This window comes from Motacilla alba, chromosome 4 (genome assembly GCF_015832195.1).
Source record: "Motacilla alba alba isolate MOTALB_02 chromosome 4, Motacilla_alba_V1.0_pri, whole genome shotgun sequence".
Lineage (NCBI taxonomy): Eukaryota > Metazoa > Chordata > Aves > Passeriformes > Motacillidae > Motacilla > Motacilla alba.
Genome location: NC_052019.1, coordinates 26,440,556 through 26,465,621, shown reverse-complemented (window position 1 = coordinate 26,465,621; position 25,066 = coordinate 26,440,556). Strand labels below are relative to the sequence as shown.

The 25,066-nt window shown below is 42.2% G+C and overlaps 1 protein-coding gene across 13 annotated transcripts in view; it reads left to right on the top strand.

The window, feature by feature from the left end:
- The window catches only part of LNX1 (ligand of numb-protein X 1), a 123,760-nt gene that overhangs the window by 94,934 nt on the left and 3,760 nt on the right, over positions 1–25,066 (top strand). For 11 of the 13 annotated variants that reach the window (XM_038135728.1, XM_038135729.1, XM_038135727.1 and 8 more), the window contains 6 exons: positions 2,554–2,709; positions 5,915–6,117; positions 7,698–8,069; positions 13,245–13,382; positions 19,011–19,188; positions 21,052–21,280. In XM_038135728.1, coding sequence (XP_037991656.1) covers positions 2,554–2,709; positions 5,915–6,117; positions 7,698–8,069; positions 13,245–13,382; positions 19,011–19,188; positions 21,052–21,280 — 1,276 coding nt within the window. The remainder of the gene's footprint in view (positions 1–2,553; positions 2,710–5,914; positions 6,118–7,697; positions 8,070–13,244; positions 13,383–19,010; positions 19,189–21,051; positions 21,281–25,066) is intronic. The other 2 variants (XM_038135732.1, XM_038135734.1) reach the window with 1 other exon arrangement.

The window sequence follows — 25,066 nt, the reverse complement described above, 5'->3', positions numbered from 1 at the left end:
GAATCTAGTACTAGTTTTGGAAAAAACTGACACCCAAGGACATTGCAAAATATGATGTATAATATCAAATGTGTTTCTCTTATAATTACAGCAGAGAAATAGTTACAGTCTAATGCTATTTTATACCTGGAGCTGGTAGCCATCCTGAACTGCAGAGATTACTTCACAATTTTTGTTTATATCCTGTGGTTTGCTTTGTTTAAACAATGTTATATGTGCTCATTTTGGATTTAAATGATTCAGGCTTTTCTTGTTTCTCTGTTTTTGTGGCATTTTCAGTAGAGAGTTTTTAAATGTCCAAACCAAAGAAAATGTTAGAGGTGAATGAAAAGTACAAACACTAAAGAGAAAATATTTAGGGGGAAGGAGCTGTTAAGATTTTCTCATTTTTAATACTTTTTTATTTGTAAAATGCAAAGAAATATGTGTCTGTATGCAGCACTCAAGCTTGTGATATTTATCTGAGGGCAATTTCATTAGCAGTATTTACAGCTACAAATAGCTTTCCAGGTCTGAAGTAGAAGTTCAGAAAGTTTAAAAGAAATAGTTTCATTCTGAGATGTGAGGGAAGGTGACAGGGACATGCTTAAGGCACTGATGCATTTAAGATGTAATATCTTCTGACTAGATCTACTAGTGTAAATGACCTTGACAATCTACTTAAATGATAAAATATCTCCAAGTAAAGAGTGCTCCAGATTTGCTATGCTTATTTGTGTCACTGTGCTCTTAGTTTGGCTTCACACCTTAAATTCAGTTCCAAGAAAGACTATTGTTACATATACTCTTTACTCAAACAGATCTACAAATACAAGCTGTGAACCAGGTAACATTTTAGGAACAAAGAATTTGCAGGTACAATTGAAAAAACTTCCTTACAGTTTTAAAGAGCTGTGTTTTTGACTTTTAGAAACATTCATTGATCTCATTTTGCAGTCAAGCTATTGGACTGCAAAAAGAAATTTAATTTAGGATTGCCTGAGGACGGCAAATGTTTTTGAAAGTCAAACTCAGTCTCATAGTGGATGCAGTTCTACCATCTGGCATTGCTTTGCAGCAGTCAAGACCAAGGTAGCCCCAGCAGGCACTGGCAGAACCACAGAACAGGCTTCCCTCTTGTATTGTTCGGTGTGAGCCCTGTTATATTTTTGAGTTATATATATACATGTATATATATAGATAGATATAGATATATAGATATATCTAGGTATATAGACATATCTATATATAGATATATGTATATAGATTGATACATGATTGATCGATAGATAGATAGATAGATAATATAAATACTTCAGTGTTTGGAAAAGTATGTGAAGAAAAAGAAGGTAAGTGAAACATGGATGGTATCAACCATTTCATGGCATTAAGGCTCTCTGTATGCAGAAAAAAATGTGGTTTATTCAGCCCCAGGACAAGACAGTGCTGCCCAACTTCTGTCTCAGGAAGGCTGCACCCCACAGAAACCCCACCCTGTTCCTATTTTTCTCAGATTTGATTCAGTTCCCATTCTGATTTCCCAAAGCAGCTGTTACAGAACTGGTTCAAAATACTCCACTCTGCAACGATGAGCCAGGCAATTTCCCGAAGAACGAGATTTTCTCTTTAGCATTTCCTCTACTGCAGACTGATGAATTTGCATGCTGTATATGAGAGTCACAACTCTTTAGATACACAATCAACTCAGCAACAGTTTCATTTTAGTTCTTTTGGGCCTCCTTTGGTGAATGTCCAGAAGCAAGAAGAGAGATTAGAACTGGCATCACCTTCTACCTGCCCCTCCATTGGAGAAACATCACTGGAGAATTAATGGAAGACATTAAATCAAAATGATGGCAAACCTTTGGAACAATGGCATGATAAATGAAAATGTATTGGGAAGGAAAATTTGCAGAATAAAGTTCCCCACCAGCACAAGGGCATGTGATACTTACAGACACATTAATTTTCCAAGACTAGGTTACACAAGCTTAATTTAAATTCTGGTGTCCAGATGCTGGGAAGGATGAATGTGTGCTGCTGCAGATGGTCCTGTTTGTGGGGGTGAGCTGGCACATTAGTCAGGCTGCCTGATCTAAATGAAGACTTGCAACCACAGATACATGTTTTGTTTACAGTGACCTTTGATTAATCTGGACTCAAGAGTCACAGCAAACACTGCACATTTTCACACTGAGTCCTGGGAATGAAGGCAGAAGCTGCCCTCGTGGCAGCACTGTTGGAAAGAACATGATGTGCACATAAGTCAGCAGAAACCTGAGCACTGAAGGAACACTACCATTAAATATTATAAACTGTGGGGAAAAAATAGTAAGCACACTTAAAATTTTGTAATACTCTGTCATGGCCACTGTAGTAAGAAATGCTCAGTGTCCCACATTGTGCCAGATAAATGGAGTTCACTGCGCAAAACTGGTCTCTCCTATGTTGTTTACCATAAAGTAATGTGTGAGAATATTGATAACATTGCACACTAATATTAAGAGAATACTGCTTGAGAAAAAAGCCCACACAATCTTTCTGAATGCAGGTGACATTTTATTATATTAACAGATTCAGAATGCTCCATACAACCCCCCGTGACAAAAACACAACACTCTGTGGGAAAACCTGGAAGAATCACCAAAATCAAGACAGAAAGTTTCCTTCTTTCTAGATTCAGCAGCTCTTCGATATTTAAGGACTGGAAATATAAAATGGTAAAGAAAGGTATGCAATACTCCTGGGTTTTCCTGCTCTGGAAAACCTGACCAAAGAAAATGGAGAATTTTAAAAAAGAGTGTAAGGGCTGGAAAATGGAGTCTGTGAAAATTGAAACTCCAGCCTCACAACAGAACACATATATGTTTGAAAGGTACAAGCCCTCAACTCAGTTGGAGTTCCCTCAGTTGGGCTCCGAAGGCCCCAGTCATTGCATGCAACCATGTGCTGTAGTAGGGTCCACCTTTTCTGGGTATGGTCTGTACATTAATAATTCAATTTGAAGACATTGCTTTCTAGACATGACATCATCATGAAATATGCGCGGTAAGTTTTCATCAGACTGCACACAATGTATGCAGACTCTTTGGTGAAAAGCAATTATGAATTTTCTTATTTTAAAAAGGTGTATTTGGGTACTTTATATATTTAGATTGCCACACTTACTGTTAGTTTGTCAAAATAGGCATTGGCCTTTTACTTACGGCAGTCTAGGTTGTTAAGAATACAAATCTCCATGTAGATGTCTGGGATGAAAAGAAGAGGCAAGTCTTCAATTAAGAGAGCAGAAATTAATGGATCATAGAGGAATTATTTTGGTTGCTTAGCTCATCTGAGGAGAAAATATTTCTGTTTATTCTGTATATTTGATAAAGAACACAAATCAAATGAAGACAAGAAGTGAAGCAGTACAGCCTGCTAACTATGAAAGGGTGGCATTAGAGACTTGCAGACTGGCAAAAGAAAAACTTCTTGGAAATATTTGGGTTGTTGTAGACTGCACATTTCAGAAGGAAATTAGACATTAAAAATTCCTCTAAAAAATCTGCATAAAGCCATATTGAAAGTCAGCCAAGTACCACTGCAAGTCTTAACAAACCAGGAAAGGCATTGTTCAAAATGCAAAGAAACCTATTTATGTTTATACGTATGTAAAGATGTAGGTAAGTTTTGTACAAGTGTAGAGACTTGTTCACTGCCACGGTGCCCCGATTTTGCTCAGGGATAACTGCAGGTTGAAATAACATGAGAGTGTCAATAGCTTGTTCAGTCCACAATTCTCCATGGATGAGAAATCCAACTGGATAATTCCTTTAGAAGGGTTTTTAGAATGAGCTGTGGAAAAATGAACATCAGTGTCAAAAAGCGTAGTTTGTTAGGATATGAAGTGAGTCATATTATGGTCTATTATAGCACTGTTTTGGTATCTTCAATATATACGTGTGTATGAATTTATTTGCATACAGGGAAGATCTAGGTGTCTGGATTTTCGTCTGTATTTTTACACATAACTACCCCTATAGCCACACTGAAATATGCACGCTCAATCTGATGCAGGGATCAGGCCATTGGTGATTTTTGAGGAGTATTTGTGCTGTCTGACTTTAAGCACCCCACCGAGATGCCACAGTTAATTGCCTCTTTTCTTACACAGCAGTGGAAAACATTTGGCACCTCCAGGGGTGATTTAGCACAGGAATCACTCTCTTTGGGTGCCTGTGCACTACAGAGGAAGTCAGAGCAAGTAGATCACCAAACTGTGCATTTGAGGCCTGGATTTAAATCATGTGAATCCACCCTTCAGGCTAGCAAGAATTGAGCAAATTACAAGCTGAGCAAATAGCATTTAGAAACTAGAGGAGCATGGGGGAAATGAAGCACCTTCCATTGCTGAAATATTAAAGTTGCCTGCAAAATTGAAGTAAACCTGTATTAGCACAGAAACTGCTATTACAAGAATAAATGGTTGAGTGTTAGGTTGGTGAAGGCTGTGTAGTTATCTATACAGACTTTTATTGCCTGTCAAGTCTGTGTAAAACCACGAAGTCGAAGTCTGTACTACTGGTAGGTGCTTTTTACAGACGTGGAGGAGGACAGCTTCCCACCCTGAAGAGCATATGATCAAAGAAGTGGTAAGGGATGCAACATGGTGTTTCTCAATATTTTTTTCCTGTTCTGTTTTTTCCCCTTGCGCTCTCTCAAAAGGTTTTGGTGCCTTGCTGGTTTGTTGCCTGCTAATTCTGTAGTAGCAAATATTTATTCTGTCTCAGATTGTGGTCTATAAAGTTTCATTTTTCACTTAACTACTCTTCATTAACACTCACTGTACTTTCATTTCTAAAATGAGTTATTGAAAAAAATATTAGCAGTTAATTTTTTGACTTACAGGTTTGTCATATAACCACTGGATTGGATTCACATGCAAAAAGTTTAAATGCTTTCTCTCAGCTTTGGGGAATTCAAAATAATTGAAGGCTGCTATGCCTGTGCAGGAAAATTCACTGCTGCTTTTACATCAATTTTACTCACTGTTGAATATGGAATAAAATTTTGAATTGACCTAGAAGGAAGGAAAGTGTTAGTGACATGCTGTGAAATCAGACATGCCAGTTGAAAACTAGGGTTTGGAAGATGATACTCTAATCCAGTGCATTATAAATACAAAAAGGACTCCTGCCAACCATTAGTCCCTCCTCCCCACAGCCAGGTTGCCAGGGGCAGCAGAGCTCTTTCCCTCCAGGTGCTTTGAGCATACTGTGGTTTTAATAGACACATCACAGTAAGAACCACTGATTCCTGCTTCCTAGAGTTCAAGCTGTGATGAAAGGAGAGCAATCTGGAAGGGGAAACTACTGTGTGCTTTGGTTTGTCCAGACCTTTGGTTTTTTGCCTTTCTGGCAGCTAAAGATAAATAAAAGGCTTCCTTGGATGTCACAAGACAAGAGCCCTGTCCTCTGCTGTGACACCAAAAATGGAGAAAAGAGGGCAGCTGGGATGCTACCAGTGAGATAGGGTTTACAACCCAGCACAGCAGGGATGGATGTTTGTTGAGGTGCCCATGCCCATCTGTTCTAGGGCCAGCAAGAAACTGTGGCCTGGTTCTGAGGTGTCTCTGGTGACCAAAAATATATTTGATTCCCTTAAAATATTGATGTGTATAACTTTAAGTACATTTCATCTGTCCAGATTACATCAAAGGTTTAAGGCTGTATTTTGTGGGGGGAAAAAGGAAGTTTGAATATATTAATTGTAGAAAATTCTCTTCAAGTCCATTCAGCAAGCTTACCTATCCTTTTCTTCCCGCTTGGTATGAATCAGATACATGCATAAAACCCAGCTTGACTAACTGGCAGGTACTTGAGGTTGTGCAGTGCATGTTTTAACAAAGCAAGGCTGTGTTGTCAGATAAATACCTTACAATATGCATTTCTAGGTTTCCCCAGGTTGTATCACCTGATTCCAGATGGGGAAATTACCTGCATTAAGATCAGCCGTACCGATCCCCATGAAAGCCTGGCCATTAGGATCGTGGGAGGCAGTGAGACCCCTTTGGTTCACATTATTATACAGCATATTTATCGAGATGGGGTGATTGCCAGAGATGGAAGATTGCTGCCTGGAGACATGATACTAAAGGTACAGTACACTGGAGGTACGAGATAAAAATATCCTGACAAAGAATGAGATGGCTGAAGTCGATGACGATGAGATTTGCAATGTTGCATGCAGAAAGCCATTCTAAAGTTCAGAGCACCACCTGTAAGGCACTATGATTTCCTAGCTTTTGCTGACCCCAGTGGTAGCTGAGGACACTTGAGGCATGCCAAGACTGTGCCATGCTTTCTGCTTTATGTCAGACAGACTCGGCCAAAGGGATTTCCCAGGATCACAATGTGGGCATACTTCACTGTAGCAGTGAATAAAAAGGCTTCTGGATGGTGGTTCCCAGCAGCAGCTGCATAAGCATGCACCACCCAGCTATTCCCTGTTTCAGGAAGCCTTTTTGTCCTGGTGCCAGCACAGAGCAGCAGAGTTAATGGCACCACTAAGACAAAGCTGCTCCTGCCGGGCACATCCAAACTGCACAATGAAGCTGTGACTGTGGCACGGATGGGCCCAGCCTAGCTCTCCCCAGCCATGGCTGACTGCCCAGGATTTACCAAGGATTCCTGTGAGTTTCAGCCCCATCCTGGTGTAGCTCATGCTGTTTGTGGTGCCCAAGGTAGCAACTTAAAGCTAGTTGAGCTGTGTCTCTCTGGGTGCAGTCCTCCCCACCAGACTGCAGCAGAACAGCCCCTTTGTTCCCACATAGGAAATCTGCAAAAGCAAACACCAGCCAAATGCTTTTGTCCGTGCTGGAGAGTATTTCTCTTACATTTTGGAGATGTTTCTTAATATTTAAATGGTTCAACCTGTGCAATGTAAAACTACATGGAAATATCTTGTATGATTCAGATTTTCTAGCCAGTGATGAAATGCAATATTGCAACTGGTTTTCATTTAGCAATATAAAGTGCAATGCCTAGTCACTCTTACACACATGAACATGATGGGATTGACTGAAAACTCTTTTTTCCTCTTTCTTTCCCTCAGCCAAATTTAAAAAGTGGTCGTTATACAGTTTTATTCTCATCTGAATTAAATCTTACCTGGAAAACACTGAGGCTAAAAAGGAAAGTCTGATTCTCTAGTGTGGTAAATCAGCATAATTGTTACTTAATAGCCAAGGCATTTAAACTTCTCTTTGAGTCTTTTTCCTCCTTTGTAATTAGTGAAATTCATTAGTGAAAAAAAAATTTTTACTGTACCTAGAACAGCTGGGAGATAAAGAAGAAAAGAAACAGCAGGAAAGCAGTGGGGGTGAAAGGAAAGGCTGGCAAGGCAATTTGAAATCAGAAGCCTGTGGAATAAAACTAAGATATATGAAAGGATATTGAAGCTTGGGAAAGAGCAATAAGAAAGATGAAAACTAACATGTATGTCTGGAGACTATCAGGGAGAGAGGGGAAGAAAAAGGACAGAAACTGTCTGTGCAGTGTATCCTTTCCTTGCAGGAGAGATGGTTCTGCACCGCAAACTTGGCCTCATGCGTGACACAGTTTGAAATAGCACATGTCACTTCATATGCAGACATCTGTGTATCTAGATCTGCCCTCTTCAGTGCCAACTCAGAACAGACCGTCTTTCTGCTGCTGATTTACACTTCTCTATTCCAGGTAAATGGCATGGACATCAAAAATGTGCCTCACAACTATGCCCTGTCAATCCTGAAGCAACCCTGCCACGTGCTGCGACTGACGGTGCTCCGGGAGCAGAGGTACCGATGCCGAAACAGCGGACTCTCCCTTGATGCTCACTGCAACAGGGATGACAGCTTCCATGTAGTGCTGAACAAGAGCAGCCCAGATGAGCAGCTGGGAATAAAGCTGGTCCGCAAGGCCGACGAGCCAGGGGTGTTTATTTTCAACTTGCTGGAAGGCGGCATGGCTGCCCGCGATGGGCAGCTGCAGGAGAATGACCGCGTGCTGGCCATCAATGGGCACGACCATCGCTACGGCAGCCCGGAGAGCGCAGCCCAGCTGATACAGGTTTGTCTTCCCCGCTTTAACCACGGGGTTTGAGCTGTGCAAAAAACCAAGCAGTGTTTTTTCACCATCCATTGCAAAGCAGGGGCCAAACACCGAGTCTGTGTATTTGGAAGAGGGAAGGAGTTAAGACTGGGGAGGAATTTACTCCTCTGAAAGCTCCTTGGTTTTACTGTGGGGATGAGTGTGAACATGAGCACAGACTCCCACAGAGGCACCTGCTACCATCCGGTTTTGGAAAATATAGATCAGTGCAAACATCTGTATACTCTGATCATCACCAGAGTGATGTCAGCTGCCAGAAGGCACTCCAGCCTGCCCCCTGGCAGCACCGGTTCCAGCAGAATCCTGACTCCTCTGGCTCAGGAGTCACAGTGCTCTCTGGTTCAGCCCTGGAGCAAACCAGAGTAGCCTAAGGCAGTGGATTACCGCTCTAAGGTAGTCCACACCTTGTATGTAGATATTTCTTATCTAAATCCAGTATATTTTGGAAAAATTGATCTGTAGTTATTAATCTCTTTTTAGACTCACATAGAGTACTAAATGGGTGCTAACACGGAACTGTCAGATAAAAAAAAACCCATGCCTTTCTCAGCTGCAAAATTGGTCAGCTTCTGCCTAATTTTTCCTCCAGAACCAATTTGGGATTTTTGTTTACAGACTATGTTTTTAGAAAACTTCAACATAAAAAGCAAAGCAAATAATATTTTGTTGCTTTTATCTCATATTTATAGCTGTTACTATACTTGTGCAATTTTGATTTCATTTGGAGACATGCAGACTGTACACATATTGAAGAAATTCATGGGCTTCAGTAACAAGACGTCAAATCAGGCCAGCTTCTCCTTCTTTCTGAAGGTTATAATCAGGGTAATATCAGTCAGACTAAAACAAACAGTCAAATCCATGCATTTTGTGGAAAGTATTGCTGTGTTAGCATAGATTCACAGTTGGTTGTAGCCAACTTTTATTGTGAAGTTTATAGCATAGGGGAAGAAAATGTCATCCCCTTACATAATGCCAGTTGTTGAAATTCTGGTCCAGCATCTTTCTGGATTACCTTATGTAGCTCAGTAACTGGGAACAGAAGGCAAAAGGGGGAAGGTTTAAATTCTCTCAGGGCAACAAGCCTGGAATGAAAAATTTTCTAAAAAACTATTATTCTTGGAACAGTTCTTTATGGCTACAAAACAAGGCATCAGTGCTTCATAAGCAAAAAACACACATGATGAAGCGGAAAAAATTACAAACAAGAGTATTCACATACAAGTGTTAGAAAGTGCAACCAAAACCCTTATTGGTCTCCAAAGAGTGGATGTTCATTATAATAATGCTTGAAATGCACACCAATCCCTGGGAATTTAAAGAAGCCCATCAAAGGGGAAACTCGGGTTTCCAAACAGCCAGGATTATATTGCATTGATGTGAGCTCTATGAATCACATTTACCTAATGCAAAATTCCTGGAACCTGTGTCTTTTTTGCTATGTTTTTTGTCAATTATCATTTGCCATTCCTGTTTCCATGTTATGCCAGATAAAAACCGTTCTACTGAAGCCACAGGTGTTTTGCATTTGCTTCTTACACGAAGGGCTATTTCACTGTGTCCTCTGATTTCTCAACAGCATCTTTCCTGCCTGTTGAGAGCTCAGCATGCCACTTGCAGTGCATTGAGGTCTTCTAATTTATGGTGGTGAAAGCTGCAAATACACCATCAGGTTCTTTAAAAACAGAACATTCACTAAAATGTGCAGTGGCTTGTTAAACCAAGCACAGCAGGAAGACTGTCAGATTTCTGTGTAATCTGATTTTTTTTTTACTTTTAAATAATGAATAATTGAGACAATTGAGGCCTATAGAAACTATACAATAGCATATGTGAAGCAGTTGCTAATCAGTAGATTAGGTGTCTGGCTGTTTATAAGCTCTAAGCTCTGTCACAAGAACTGAAATGAAGAAGATGTATAAGTGCTAATTAGGAATGTGCACACATCATAACACTTGGGAATTTGCTGCCTCCCGTTTGTCACATCATCTTAAGCCATGGCCTTGCGTCAGAAAAGTGGCACTTTGAATCTAAATAATGAGACATTCCACATCTGTTTTCTATGAGAGTGACAAGAAAAGGAGCAAGGCAACAGATATGGGGTACCCATGTGAGCACATCAAGCCAAGCTACATGGGCTGAGTCAGACTTTACTGACCCCAGATGTTCACCCTCCTCCTCACCTCCTTCCCCCACCATAGTTCAGAGCAGCTGCTAGGAACAGATGAGCAGCTCTTCTACCCAACAACTGCCTCTGACAAGCAGGTTGTGATGTGGAGCATATCTGTGCTCCATCATCCCGGTGAGACATGAGGCAGCTTCTGCCAAGAGCAGCCCTGCTGCCTCTTTCTAATTACCTACTAGATGCTCAGAAGCTGCCATTGTGCCTCTGCCTTCCTGCTTGATTTGCCTTGGCTGTAACAGATTTTAATTCTAGTAGAGTGTTTCAGCTCTTACTTGCACTTGGGATCAAAGCTCACCTCCTTTCTTTAATTTTCACTTCAGCATAAAATACAGAGAAAGACTTGTGGGAAAAGCCACTGGTAGGAGGGAGAGAGAGATCAGAATGAATCAGCAATAAATAATCTGATCAGTAGAAACATTAATGGGTTTTCATATGTATGTAAATACAAAAGCTGTTCTTGTTGTTTGGATAACTTTCTAAACCACTCTGACTTCTGAGAAACCACTCAGCTTGACTGGCCCATGGACAAATGTGCCATTGCAACAGAGACTCTTGTTGAACTTTTGCTAGTTGTTCTATGAGAATTAATCATGTTTTACAACCTTTCTCTAAATAACCAGCTTTGAGCCTTACCACGTGGCAGCAGATAAATTTCGCAAAGATGTTGTGTTAAGTTGAAACTGTTTGTTTTAGAGAAAACTGTATTTTCATAGGGCCACATGCCCTTGGGAGGTTTAATCTCATGTTGTTCAGTTCCACCTCAGTCATATTACAAACTAGGGACCAGGGCGTAACATAGAGAATTCTCCCAACATGCTCCCAACATACAGAATTCTGCTCCCAACTCCCAACAACTCCCAACATACAGAATTCTGCTCCCAACTCCCAACAACTCCCAACATACAGAATTCTGCTTTTGGGTACCAGTTGAGCCCAGAGTACATTAATTAATATTCCGTAAAACCAGATCTGTTAAAAATACCTAGAAAGTTATTTTGAAATATGTTTGTATGCACCAAATGATATATTATTAAGCTGTGAAGATCTGAGTTTCTAGTAAAAAAAAAAAAAAAAAAGCATCCCCCAAGATATTGGGAAAGTAACAAAGACATGCACATTTTTTACTTCACTGAAAATAGCATGGCTTGAACATGTATATTTTAAGCTTGAAGTTGGAGGTTTAGGAGAGGTAGGTTGCTTCTTCTTAACTAAAATGATATTTTCCCAAAGCTTTTATTTAACTCTCAGCTACAGCTATTGAATTCAACTCCAGAAAGGACAAACCAAGCTATAAAAACAAAATTCCCAGAAGCTTCCTCTGGCTCCTGTTTATTGTCTGTGGGAGATTTGATTTCAATAATGCAACTGGATCTGGGTTTGGTTTTCAGCTGCTTTTTCAATGCCAGCTTTCCTTGGAGCTTCTCCCCAGTGAGCAGTGCTAGCAAGCGAGCCAGGATGTCTGCAGCCCCCGGGGCTGTGGTGCCAGCAAGCACTGCAACTGCAGCCCCAGGGCATCAGGCTCCAGATGTGTTTGTGAGGGGCTTCACCTTGGATTCTGAGCAGCTCCTCCGGTATAACCTGAGAGCGAGCAGGCAGGAGTGCCTCTGCAGACTGGTCGTTAAGAGCCCCTCCTTCCTGGCAAAACAGCACGGTCCTTAGCTTAGAGAGAAGGAGATTAGAGGATTAATTTTTACATCTTCTGAGTGTGTTTCTATAGCTCTGAGGTTATTGCTGCACTGTTCTTCATTTTAGTTTGGTATATTTGTTTATGGCAGGCATCTATGATTTATCTGGGTAAACCCCACTCAGAATCACAGAATCACAGAATAATGAGGTTGGAAGAGACCTCTAAGATCATCAAGTCCAACCTAGGTCCTAACACCTCAACTAGACTATAGCACCAAGTGCTGTGTCCAGTCTTTTTTTAAACACATCCAGAGATGGTGATTCTACCACCTCTCTGGGAAGACAATTCTAGTATTTTATCCCTCTCCCTCCTTATCTTTGTATAACTGTTGTCTTGAAGAGATTCATATGAACCTCACTGAGGGGCAAATGAAACTATTTGCTTCTAGGGAAACAGTGTTGATTCAATAAAAAAAACAAACCCACCTGTACACAGAATTAACACTAATATCAGGCAAACACACGCAGAGCCCCTTTAACAAACACTACCTCAGTGGAAGCCTTGCAGCATCTCTCAGGCACACAAGTATTCTGACTGCATTATGAAAAAAGGCCTAGAAGTTCTTTGAGCTTGGGTTATTTGCTTTGAAGCTGCTCTTCCTAGAGTGAGAGTTTGTGAGCTGCTCTCCCATCCTAAACTTCCTTACCCTGTGTGCTTGCTTATGCCCACCCTCTTTCTCTGTGCTCTGCTGCAGTAGGATTTTATTTCACTAAAGAAAATATCTTTTCTCCCTTTCTTTAAGCCTCCTTACATTTGTCATGCTCATTGCATGCAGGTGGACTTAATTACATTGTTTATTCCCCACTTTCACTGGGCAAGGCCTAAGCACATCCCTGTTTTCAGGGTTAATTGTATCTTTTTCAGCTTTCCCATCCATTGAGCAGCAACAGCTCCGGTAGTCTGCCTGTCTCTTTACCATGGCAGGCAAATTGCTGCTTTGCAGTGGTATTCAGAGGTGTAGATGAGAGCTGATCAGAATTCACTGTGGTGGATCACTGCTTTCAGCCAAATTTGGGGCAGGTAGAAAGGATTTTTTAGAGTTAACACCAAATTTTCAAGAGAAATATTAAGTAGCTGGCAGTAAACTTTTATGAACTTCATTGACCTGAACTGATGCTACTGCTTTATGTCGTAGCAACCTCATTAATGGGAAATCCAACCAATATTTAAGTGGTTCCTGCATTTCACAGACACTCTGGGGCTGAGGTGCAGGGGTTTGTTGTGCTGGGGCCATGGGATTCACACTGTGCTCCCCCCGCAGGCCAGCGAGAAGCAGGTTCACTTCGTGGTGTCGCGGCAGACCCGGCAGCAGACCCCCGACCTCCTGCAGGAGACGGGCTGGAGTTCCAGTGCTGGCAGCTCCCAGCCTTGTCCCGCCGAGAGAAACAACCCCGGCAAGGTGAGGGCACTGTGGTGTGTCTGGCATCCATGGGACAGGGGAATGGGAGGGCAGCTAGTGTTGCATGTCTAAGGGTGTTATCTCTGGCTTCTGTCACCAGAAAACGCATGTCTGTCTTGGCGGTGGAGCCTCAAAGGCTGTGCTGCTCTTTCTTTATCCACTGGTTCTGCCCTGACTCTGCCTGGGGTGGGGAGGGAAAGAGAAGGCAATGGGCAGCGGTGGGGCAGGTGCTGATGTGCACACAGTGTCCTGGCCATGGCCACAGATCTGAGCAGCAGTGAGAATCTGCAGAGAGCAATGCGCTCCAACCAAAAGAAAATTTTTTTCTGAAGTTCTTCCATCTGCAGCATAGTCTTCAGACAAAATCTCTCACATGTTGGCCTGAAAGATTCCCATAACCTACTTGAAAATTGTGGTCATCGTTAGGCTGTTGCTCATTTATTGAAATGCCCTGGCTGCTGAGAGCACAGGGACTTTCTGTGGAGCTTTAGACCCAAAGCATGTTTGATCTGCTCTGGCAGCACCTGGAACTTGCATGGCGTGGGGTCTGCAAGAGCTGCTGGTGTGCATCACCCGGCCCAGGGACACAGCACAGAGCAGCCATCTCGCCCAGATAAGGCTGTAGTTACCAAACTGCACCCCAGCAGTCCCTGTGTACCTGGTCAGAGTGTGTGTTTAGTGCATCTAGACTCACAATATTCTCTTTGCATAAGGCAGAGAGATGCTGATGCTCAAACATACAAGGTTTTATGTAGGAACCAACGCAGCTAGAGTTTTGAAAATGTGTTCTGAGCTTGCTTAGTGTTATTCTTTCCACTTTAGACAGAACACAGCATATTCTTGCAGGAACTGAATTTTTTTATTTCACTAAATTTGAAGCCACATGTCTGGCTAATTTACATTAATCACCCTGTCACCACTTATACAAACCCATGCAATCTTGACCTTGGCCAGCAGTGCCAAGGGTGTATCAGGGAGGCGTGCAGGCAGGGCTTAAGTTCATTCCTGCTTGATGGATAGCTAGTTGTGTCCTTAAAGGGACCTCTGGGCCAAATATCTGGTGCACAGCTGTCAGCCAGGAGACAAGTCTAGCTCTGGATTTTACAAATGTTAAAATATACCCATTTTTGCAGGTCTTTTAAAACTACATTATTCAGTGTTTTTATGTGTTAAAATGCTAGTATATATTTACGTATTTTTAGTTTTCCTTTTCCACAAAGTCACAATCACAGCTCTTATTAGGTGGGACCAGATTAGCAGGAGTTAAAACAGAAAGCAGGCAGTGTTCAGTAGCTACTACCAAGTAGCAAGTAGTGCCCAACTAATCATGCATCTGCAAGGCATGACTTTCTACTGAAGCAATGATTTCCTTAGGAAGATGTGTGTAGGACAGCAATTAGCTTGTGTTGCTACTGTGTGCTTCCTAGGGAAGATCCAAGCACCTGCTAACTCTACCATGTGGGTCTGAGTAATTAATTGATACCACATGGGATTATTTGGGAACATGGCTTGTCTCTCTCTGCTCTGAGATCCTCGTTTTCTCTTCCTGTACCAAGAGATGTTGGATGGGAGTTCTTGGTAAGTCCCACAATATTTTGGGACTAATATTGGGACTAATATTTTGGGTAGCTGTGAGACTGAAGGCACAATGTTGGCTTCATAACAGTCCTTTAATGAGCAAGTGCTATAAAGACTAATGAATCATGTCTTGTTGCATAGGCCACAGCTTTTAGGGGGATTTCCAGTTTTCCACAAGAGATGAGTACTGCATAAGCACATGAGTGGGTGTACTGCTGTGGGCTTCTGTCCAATGCCACCATTTGGGCACTTTCCAGGGAAGATCATAGCCAAAAAAAAGAAAATTCTGAACTGTTCCTACCTCCCTTTAGCTTTGTGTGTTCATAGTAGAGGGCTTCTATCAGAGAAAATGCTCTGGCAGATCAGTGGGTCAGTACAGCCAGTAGACACAATGAGCTTCAGGCACTGTGGACTTTTGGTCTGATACAAATATTACTGGAGTGTTAGTTGCCCTTTTATAGGGCATGACTGTGTCAGTTGAAATATTTCATTATATTTTGCAGAAGGTTTAACTGAACATAATTTGCAATTCAACATTTTTAAACTGCCTTTGAAAGATTTAAAAAACGTTATTTATTTTAAGTAGGCATTACTGCAGGAGTAATGCTTGCAAGCCTAGGGCCTGTACAGTGTCTTAATGCAGGACATGCTCCTGCCCAAAAACCAAGGTAATGCTTGTTGGTTGACCCTCCCTGTCAGGGGAGTCTCCTATGTGTGTGTGGTCTGATGAGTCTGCTACCTACTGCTATCACTGGGATTGCTTTATTAAATGTGATTAATACAGGATTGCTAGCTGCCATGATTTCTGGCTTATTTTAAGGCATTTTTTGTCCCCTGAGCTTACTGAGGAAAGTGATATTAGATGGTCAGGAAGGCTCTCTTTGAGTGAAACTGCTCTCACTGTAGAGCATGTGTGTCTACATGGCCTGAAATCTGCTCTCAACCCGTGGCTGTATTCAGAATCAAGAATAAACTCTAGCTTCCAGCAGCTGTCTGGCTCGTGCTGAGCCAGTGCTCAGGAGCCACTTTGGGCCAAGCTCTTGGCCTTAGGACAGCCGACCTCCATCTGTATGGCATGGGGAGGTGCCTCTCTTTCAGGCCAGTGGCGACCAGCTATGTTGCCCTCAAGGCTCTGGATAAGAAGAGGATGATCTCTTGAGACCATGCTCTTCTCTGGTGGCAGCAATGCCAGGTGTATGGTGTGCCAAGAGATTGGTCCTGCCCAGGGTCTCATGGATCTGTTTTCCTCCCTACAGAGATTGGGGAAGCACAGCCCAAACTGTTCTGGCTGCTGCCTGGATTCAGAGAAGAGATGTCACAAACACTTTCTTGTGTAGCTGAGGTTGTGAAGCCAGGCTGTAATGCATAAACAGGCCTGATTCTATTCCTTTGAAGTCACTGGGAGCTTTGCCAATGATTAAATAGCACTTGTTTTTAATTGGAACTGTTTTCTTATTTCTTTCAAATTAATTGTCTAGTATTTAGGGCAAAGAAAATGTTGCTGGAGCAGGCAATGTTTCCTGACCATATGAGCAGGTTAACCTTCAGGTGAAGTACATTTTCCAAACAGACACAGCAATGTTTTTTGCCTGCAAGACACGTGTCATGGCTTTGATGTTGTGATAATCTGCTGTAAATATTTATTTTCCAGTAAATATACAGAAAAGGAGGAAAAAATAAAAAGAGGAGGAGATGAACTGTTATGTTTTTCTTCTCCTGACCTCCAAGGTCGCTTCAAAATGACAGAGAAGGACAATTGTTTAGAAAAGAATGCACTGAAATGCAGTCACTGATAAACACTGCCTTTTAACTGGTTTACTTGCTATCGATTACACCTCCAAGCAAGCTCTACGTGTGTTTACTAAAAAGGCTTTACTTTGCTTTCATCACTGCCTTCGTCTCAGTCAAGTCACCCCAAATCCTTTCTGTCTGCAGCCATATAAAAAATGACATGGGAAAGAGTAGCTTCAAAAGAAAATCGGTTCTTTGTGGTTCAGCATATAAGTACTGGTACTTCTATAATTCTTCATTGAAATGTAGCAGGACAATTTGTTCCCAAGCAGTACTTTGAAATCTTTCCTCTCTATGCTGATTCCTCAAAAAATAGTGATAAACTGGCAAATGCCCTAATGTTTTTGTCGTCTGAGACAGGACATATGCTGCATTAGTAACAGGACTGCTCTCTCACTCAGAGACACAAATAGAATCCCAATTTCATGTTTTGCTACAAAATTTCAGATCGCAATTTTGGGAAAATTAGTAGCGCGCCTATTCCACATGTTTCAAAAAGTGGTCCTTTCCTGATGGAAAACCATTCATTTTCAAGGGAAAAAGGGTATTTTTGCAAAACATGGATGAGACGTTAAGTTTAATTTGCATAAAGATAGAACTACTATGTTTAAAATATTTTCACCTTAAAGACAAAGGTGAAAAGTTAACACTATCTGGAAGAGAACATTTTCTGAAGGTTTTAAAATCTTCAGAAATTCATAGGTTTGTTTGCAAGCCCTAAGCCAAATTACTCTGACATAGTGCCTATGTTCCGCATGGACCATGTCTAATATGTCCAAACAACTGTGTTGTTTGGTTTTCTCTCAGAGACTGAGAGAATTCTTCTTTGCACCGAGCTCTTTGCCTTTTTGTTTCTGGAGCTCTGTGGCAGCTACTGTTCATCTGCTCAAGCAGAGAGAAATCCTTTGCTAAGCTTCTAGAAGGTCCTGTGTTCTATTGTTAACATTGCATCACAGAAATCTTGATGTGGACTTAGTTCTACCAAACATACCTTAAAAAAAAAAGGCACAAATCAAAGACATAGTCTGTCCTACTCCCATAAAAACATTCTTGCCATAATCTTCCTTTGTCCCATCATTATCACAGACCTTGTGGATTCATCTGCTCCACTTTCCGTGCTGCTGGCCCAGGAATCAACATGTCAGATTTCTAAGAAGAGATTAATGTGGCTTTAAATTAGTTTTATAGATTATTTTTGCATATTACAAATGTGAGGTTACATTTGTGGCTGTGAAGAGTCTTTTAAATAAGCATTTGAAATGTATTTAGGAATGTGCTATTATATATGAGCTTGGAGTGGATAATGCTGTTCCTGCAAGAGCGGCTGGGATTGTCAGGAGTTGATGTCAGGAGCACTGCTTATGAAATACTTAAGGAGAGCAAATCAATTAACACTTAAATCCAGATTTATTTGCCTTTCAGACTCTTCTGTAAGAACTGAGTGTATGGTAAACATGTCATTCAGTTCAGAGGTTTTCTTGCAGCTTGCATTGCAGTGGCTCTCCATCCTGAGGGCATCTGTGGGTTTGTTGCACCCTCACTCATGCACTAGTTATTGCATGACCAGCTGTGTGTATTTAACTTCTCCTGCTCAGAGGCAGAAATATAAGGATGCCTGTCCCAAATTGACCCTTCAAGCAGGAGCACTAAGAGCACCGGGACACTGCTGGCTCTTCAATATAAATGTCCTTCTCTTTTCCTGAACAGAAACAATGATTATTCAAGTGTATTTCCACCCATAACTTACATAGAAACACAGATATGTGGAAGATCAAATGAAATATGTCTCTTCTAATATGTCTCCAATGGTTTCATTCCTCAAATCCAAGAGGACTATTTCTCACTAACTATACAGATGATGCTCAGACTGCAAGCAGCAAGATAAGAAGCACAACCTGATAGTAAAAGATATGAAGACCACTAGTGATATTATTATCAAGATCTTTTTTTTTTTCTTTTAAAATCCAATTCCTTATTTACATTTTAAGGACCTGCTTCTATTAGCCTTAGTACTAAAACAACTGGTTTTCATGGGAGCAGTGCCTGACTTTAACTATTAAAGCACAGTTACCCTGGTGGTAGCTCTGACTGCAGATGGTTAAGCCCCTGAGGGAGTCCTGCTGGCCATCAGGCCTGGTGGCTGGGAAGTGTCTTGTTGTTACTTCCATGAATATTTGTTTTGATAGAAAATGCCAAAGCTGTCAGAGAGGTCGCCATGCCTGCAAACTGTGTTTGCTGTTGCTATTTTCTCCATCACAGAGCACTCTTCACACTGTCACCTGTCATGAGAAAGTGGTGGCTGTCCGGAAAGATCACACGGAATCCCTGGGAATGACTGTGGCAGGTGGAGCATCTAACCGGGAATGGGATTTGCCTATTTATGTGATAAGTGTGGAACCTGGAGGAGTGATCAGCAGAGACAGCAGGATAAAAACAGGTAAAAAGGGGGGATTTTGAAAGCCTGCTTTAAACCAAGAGCTTATTTTGAAAACCATGGGATAGTGGATGAGTTTCACGCTCTGACATCTTCAGCAATCCTATAGATTTTGGGATGTGTTGGATTAGAGGATCTCAAGTCAGCTACCAGAAAAGGCATAATTATGCAGGCATAATATAGCTATCTCTGTGAAGTAGGATATAGGAATATTCTGGTAGAAAGAAAAGATAAATAGCTTTTCACAGGAAAATTAGCTTGCACCACCATCTCCTAACTCCTGATACATTCATTGTGCAACCTTCATGTGTTTTTGAAGTAATTTTTTTTTGCTTATTTGTCATTCCATTAATGAATTTGAATGAAATATACAGGATCAAAATTCCCATTATTTATGAAGCCATATTAGTGCCTTGTGGCTAAACCTCATGTCTGGAAATATTGGCTTCCTAACCCCATTTAGCTACTGATGTAACAGAATGATAAAGCTAATGGTTTCTCCCTTTCTGCATTAATAAGATTTTAGAGCAAGATAAGGACCACATTTTATCAGTTGGTTTTGTGGGAATAGCTGGGCACCAGAGAAAAGATGAAATTCTCAGGTTTCAGGATGTTCCATGTTCAAGAGCCAAATCCCTCAGTAGCCTGCATCCAGCAATGACACAGTTCACCTTCCCTTCATCCCTTATATTCTCCTTCAGTCCAGTCACTGCCTGGAAGCTGGAGGGAAATCTTGAGTTTGAGGGAAGTGAGGGCACCCAAAAATGGGGCAGAATAGGAGTCAGACCCCAGGAGCCTGGGTCTCAGTGCCCAGCATTGGCACACATGGGAACTTCCTCTTTGGGTCTATTCAGTGAAACCCATGTGAGAACACAACAACAGATGCAAAACAGCAGATTTCCCCTTTCCTTCTGCTAGGAGATGACTGCTTCTCAGTGGGATACACTTTCCAAAAATATTCATCATGAGGCAGCATGGAAAACTCAGCCTAGTTAATTTGATAAAATTAGAAACAAATGAATATGTGATGTATAATAGCACCATAGGCCTCTGATTTAGAGCAGCTCTTAGGCTGTTGTCCTTCTTATTGGGGACAGACAACAAGAAGAGGTTAATGCTCATTTGCAGTGCCTGGACTGCCAGTGATACATCTCTGCCTGGAGAAGCATCCAGGCCAAGCACAGAGGGCACCCAGAAAAGCCCTGGCATGGCAGCTTGCTATGAAGGGTTGCAGAGCACTTGGCATTGAGGCTGTTTACTGTTCTTCCTGTAGCAATTGAGGTCACCTTTGCATTTTTCTCTGTGGCTGCTGTGCATATATTATAAATAAGGCATACAGAAAAAATAATTTGGCTTGCAGCCATTCAAACAGGCATTAATGTGAAAATAATAACATGTTATTCCACAAAGCGAACTAGGAGGAGCCAGTTGGAGTGGCAGTCCTCTGCTAAGGGAGAGCTGGGAGAAAAAAACATCACTGAGCTGTTGGGTTTCAAGCTTAGGCTGAGTACAAATGTTGGCTGGAAGTGGACTCCAGAGACCCGGACCAGTACTAGGCACCAGTACCAAAGCTTGTTGGTACAGCAGGACCCCAGCTGTTTGTTCAGCTCCAGATGCAGGACATGACGTGGAAAGAAACCAGGACAAATCTTCTGTCCAGCCACGCAAAGTTTCTGTGTACAGGAATCTTCCCTCATGCCTGTGGCATGTTTACTAGCATGTGCTTTGTTAAACGATAGGAATAACAAAAAGCCTCGTCAGGCAGCTGGTTCTTGGCCATGGATTTGACTCACTTGTTTGTGGAGGTGGGGAGGGGATCCTGGAAACACTTGCAGGGTTTTTTATCATCCGCTTTATTGGTCTCAGGTGACATCCTCCTGAACGTGAACGGCATTGATCTGACGGGAGTCAGCCGGAGTGAGGCTGTCACCCTGCTGAAGAACACCAACTCTTCAGTGGTGCTCAAAGCCCTGGAGATGAGAGCATGTGAAGCCCAGGAGGAGCAGGGTCACCTACCACCCCCTGAGGACACACAGGTGACCTCCGAGAGCAGTGAGTGGTCACCGTCCTGGGTTATGTGGCTGGGGCTGCCACGGTAAGTCCACAGATTGCAACCTCTTGCTGAAGGGGAGTGGGAGGAAAGATTTATATTTTCTGGCAATACTTTCTTTTGGCTTGATTCATTGCACTGACATTGTAATTAAATCCAGGCTCTGTCACTGACTTGACTCTAAATACCTCCTTTTTGTAAATGGGTGCATGTACATGGCAAGATAGACGTGCAGTTCCCCTTGTGAGGGAGGATAGGATGCTGAATTGTTTCAATCTTGTAAACATATCAGGCACTTAGGGAGTGAAAGGAAAATCTTACAGGGATACAGGAGCTGAACTGGAGTTTAGGCTCAACCACCCTGCAGAAGGCAGATACCCCTCCTGCAACACTCAAGCTGCACAGCCCTTCCCCTTAGCCAAATCCAGCTGAATTGTTTGACTTTACCCAGATGTTGCAAAGCCGTGCAGTTGGCCAGTATCTCCAAATCACCTCTTTTAACCCCACCCCCGCCTGAAAGAAGTCCATTTGTCACACACAGGAAGCAGCTGTGTTGTCGTTTCAGCAAGGAACCTAAGAGCCGCGTTGCCTATCGCTAAGCTCTCAGTGTGCACGGCGTAATACCTACAGCTTCCAGGACATTCCAGAAAGAATGAAATGAGGACACATTGTGAATCTGTGAATATGCAAAGCTGGGATCACAGACACTCAGTTTTAAGGAATGAAGAATTTATCTTAGAAGCTCCTCTTGACTATACTCCTAAGTCTGGCAGCAATTCAGTGTCTCTCTTTTACAGGAGGGCAGGAAGAGATGGTCTGCAGAACAGGTGGCCTTTTCTCTAGGCACAGTTTTAGGACTCCTCTTCATTTCCTACTCTTGCACAAGTTTCCCTCTTTCTAGCTGGAGCCATTTTGAACTCAGTCACCTTGCAGCAAGGTCTGCTGTGAGGGCCAGATGTTTTTTAGGGCTTGATCTGATGTTACTGACTGTATAACATGTGCTGAAGGACCTCAAGAGCAGAAGGCAAGCTGTGTGTCTGTAACCCACAGGCAAAATGTTCCTTCTCCAGTGAGAGGACTACATCTTTATGCCTGTGAAAGAAAAGCAGTAAAAAGAAAATGCAGTAAATGGATGCCCTTTAACTTGCTACTCCAGGCAATGGTAAATTTTCTTCCCTCAGTGTCTGAAGACAGGCAGGCCCAAGGAGATCCTCACTCCTGCTAACTTCTGCACTCCTGAGCTTGACCAGCACCATCGTGAAGGTACTAGAGCACGAGTAGTGCTCTCAGTGGAGAGACAGCAACAGACCAGAGGCCTTATAGATGCTGCAATCTGCAGTGCTGAGTCTTGCCTTCTATCACCATCCATTGCTAGATGGACTGAAACAATCACACCCTGCCTGTGCTACTTTTTCACTGGGCTGTATAGAAAACCTGAGCTGCCTGGTCATCATCTTCTACTCACAGCTGCCTGAAGTTCCCAGTACCTTAGCATGGTAGAGGACATGAAGGACAGAGCTCCACAGTACTGCAGGCTTGCACTCAGAGTTCACATCAGTCAGTTCCACTTTGCAGCTTGGCAATAAAATGGGGTTTCCGGTTTTAGAGACAGTTTCTGAGCTCACTTTAGCCTTCCTGCTCTGAAGGCTGCATGTGTGAAGGCATTCCAGCTCTTTTCGTCTGAAGGAAAATCAGCCCCAGTGTCAGCAAGGCTGAAGACAAGAGCTCATTGTAACTCTATCCCCAGCTGTGAGGCCATGCACAGAGAACAGCATGGCCCTTCTCCTTCAAAGAGACATGGGGACATTGGTATGCTGAGCGGGGACGCTGCCCTGAACATCAGACTAGCGCCTGGGACAGGGACCAAGGCACGTTAGATGTGACAGAAACAAAGGTGCTCTGTTTTCTTATTGGCAGCTGATTGGCTGAGTAGGGACACAAGAGGATCAGGTTTGGGATTGCTCACTAGGTATTAGCAGACCCTTCAGTCTTCCCCAGCATAATTGTGCTCACTCACTTATTCTGATTCTCCAGGGCCAACATCAGATGTCTGAAAGTCCTTCAACAAATTCTCTCATGAGGATGTGTATCATGTTAACTCATTGTTCTCCAGGTTGAGCATTTAACCTTTCTCTGGTCTTCAGTTTGCTTTTGGCAAGGATCACATCTCACTAGGTCCCAAGATATTGTCAGCAGTCTCATGACATTTTCCAGGCTGTTAGAGAAAATTATACTCTGTCTAAATAGATGTCTTACAGGTCCATCTTGAAAAAAGTGCTTGAAGTGCCGTTATGGGGCAAAATGTTGAAGAATCACCTACTTTAATTAAAACAATTTACTAGAAGGACTGTTCCAAGATATGCGAGTCTAAGAATGTTTGGTGCAGCTAATGGAAAAGTAGAAATGTCAAAATCATTACTATGCAGGATCATGCAATTTATTTGGGAAGATGGGCGGGAAGGGGCACACCTATATAAGACAAATTGAACAAATAGAAAAGGCAGTAAAACTGGTAGGCCAGGAACTGGTATGGTTTAAAAAAGAGGAGGCTGGATAGTAGATTATTTTAATTCTTTTGAAAAGAGAAAGAGGTGGCTCAAGACAAGCCCTGGCAGTGCAGTGTGTGTATCTGTTCACAGCAAGCAAGGTGGGATGTTCAGAGGCAGCTTGACCTAACAATTTAGAGTGGGATGTTCAGGCTCAGGAAACTGAGGGGACAGGAGAGTCTTTCCTTCTTTGTTCCAATTCCATGAAATTTTGAGGAAAATCCTGTGAATGGTACCATAAAATGTGCTTAGTTGAACTAAACACTAGAGCATGTCTACAGACTTCTGTTCATGACCAATGAAGTAGAAAACAGGCTGACATTAATAATAGTTACAAGATTCAAAGCAGATAACTGTAAATGCCTGATTTTCAATACTAGAACAGAACTCTTAATTTCCCAGGGTCTGCATGCATATTACAGAGATGGGTACAGTCAAGAGACACAAATATTGAGAATTAGGGAATTGTATAATTTTTTCTTGATGAAGTTGGTAGCAGCAGAATCAGACAAGTTATCTGATCCCTTGCACCAAAGCTCGAAGACTTGGAAACGCCGTCTTGCTAATTTAACATTTGTGGATCTCACTTAAATGTTGTCCTTTTCTTGTGAGATCTTGGAATTGGGTTCTCCCACTTTTGTATGGCTTAATAATACATAAACAGCTCCTCTGTTCTTTCTGTAGTACGATCCAATATGTGGTGGTTATAAAATACGTGCACATGTGCATCTGACATCTGTCAAAACTTGGCCTGCACGCAAGCGGAGGGGCTGCGGGCTGGGCGGCGGGAGGAAACAGTGATGCAGGACCTTAAGCATTCTTGCCCGAAGACTTATTTCAGGGTAGCTAATTTAATTGTTTGTTGTTTAGGAAGACAGAACTCCTTTATTGGTAGAGGGACATGCTGTTGTGAAGCATGCACAAAGGAAATAATGGGGAACAGCTGGCGAAGAGCATTTCCCCAGCTCTGTGATGCTGCTTCTACCCTTGCTTGTTTTCCTGCTCTCCTTTCTTTGCTCTCCTCACATTTTCTTCCCTCAGCTAGTACTTAGAATACTTTTTAGATTGTCCTGTCATAACATTTACAAACATTAGTACTTCACACAAGTGCTTTTCTTCATCTGTAAAGTGAGATGAGAAAGAGACAAGGTGGCCACAGTAATTCTGCAAACCTGGGGTAGAACAAGATGTAAAACATGAAATTAGGACAGAGTAACACCTCCAAAGTAACTCAGTCTGGGCTGTAGGATGCTCGTGGAAACAATTCTCAAATATTACTCGGCTG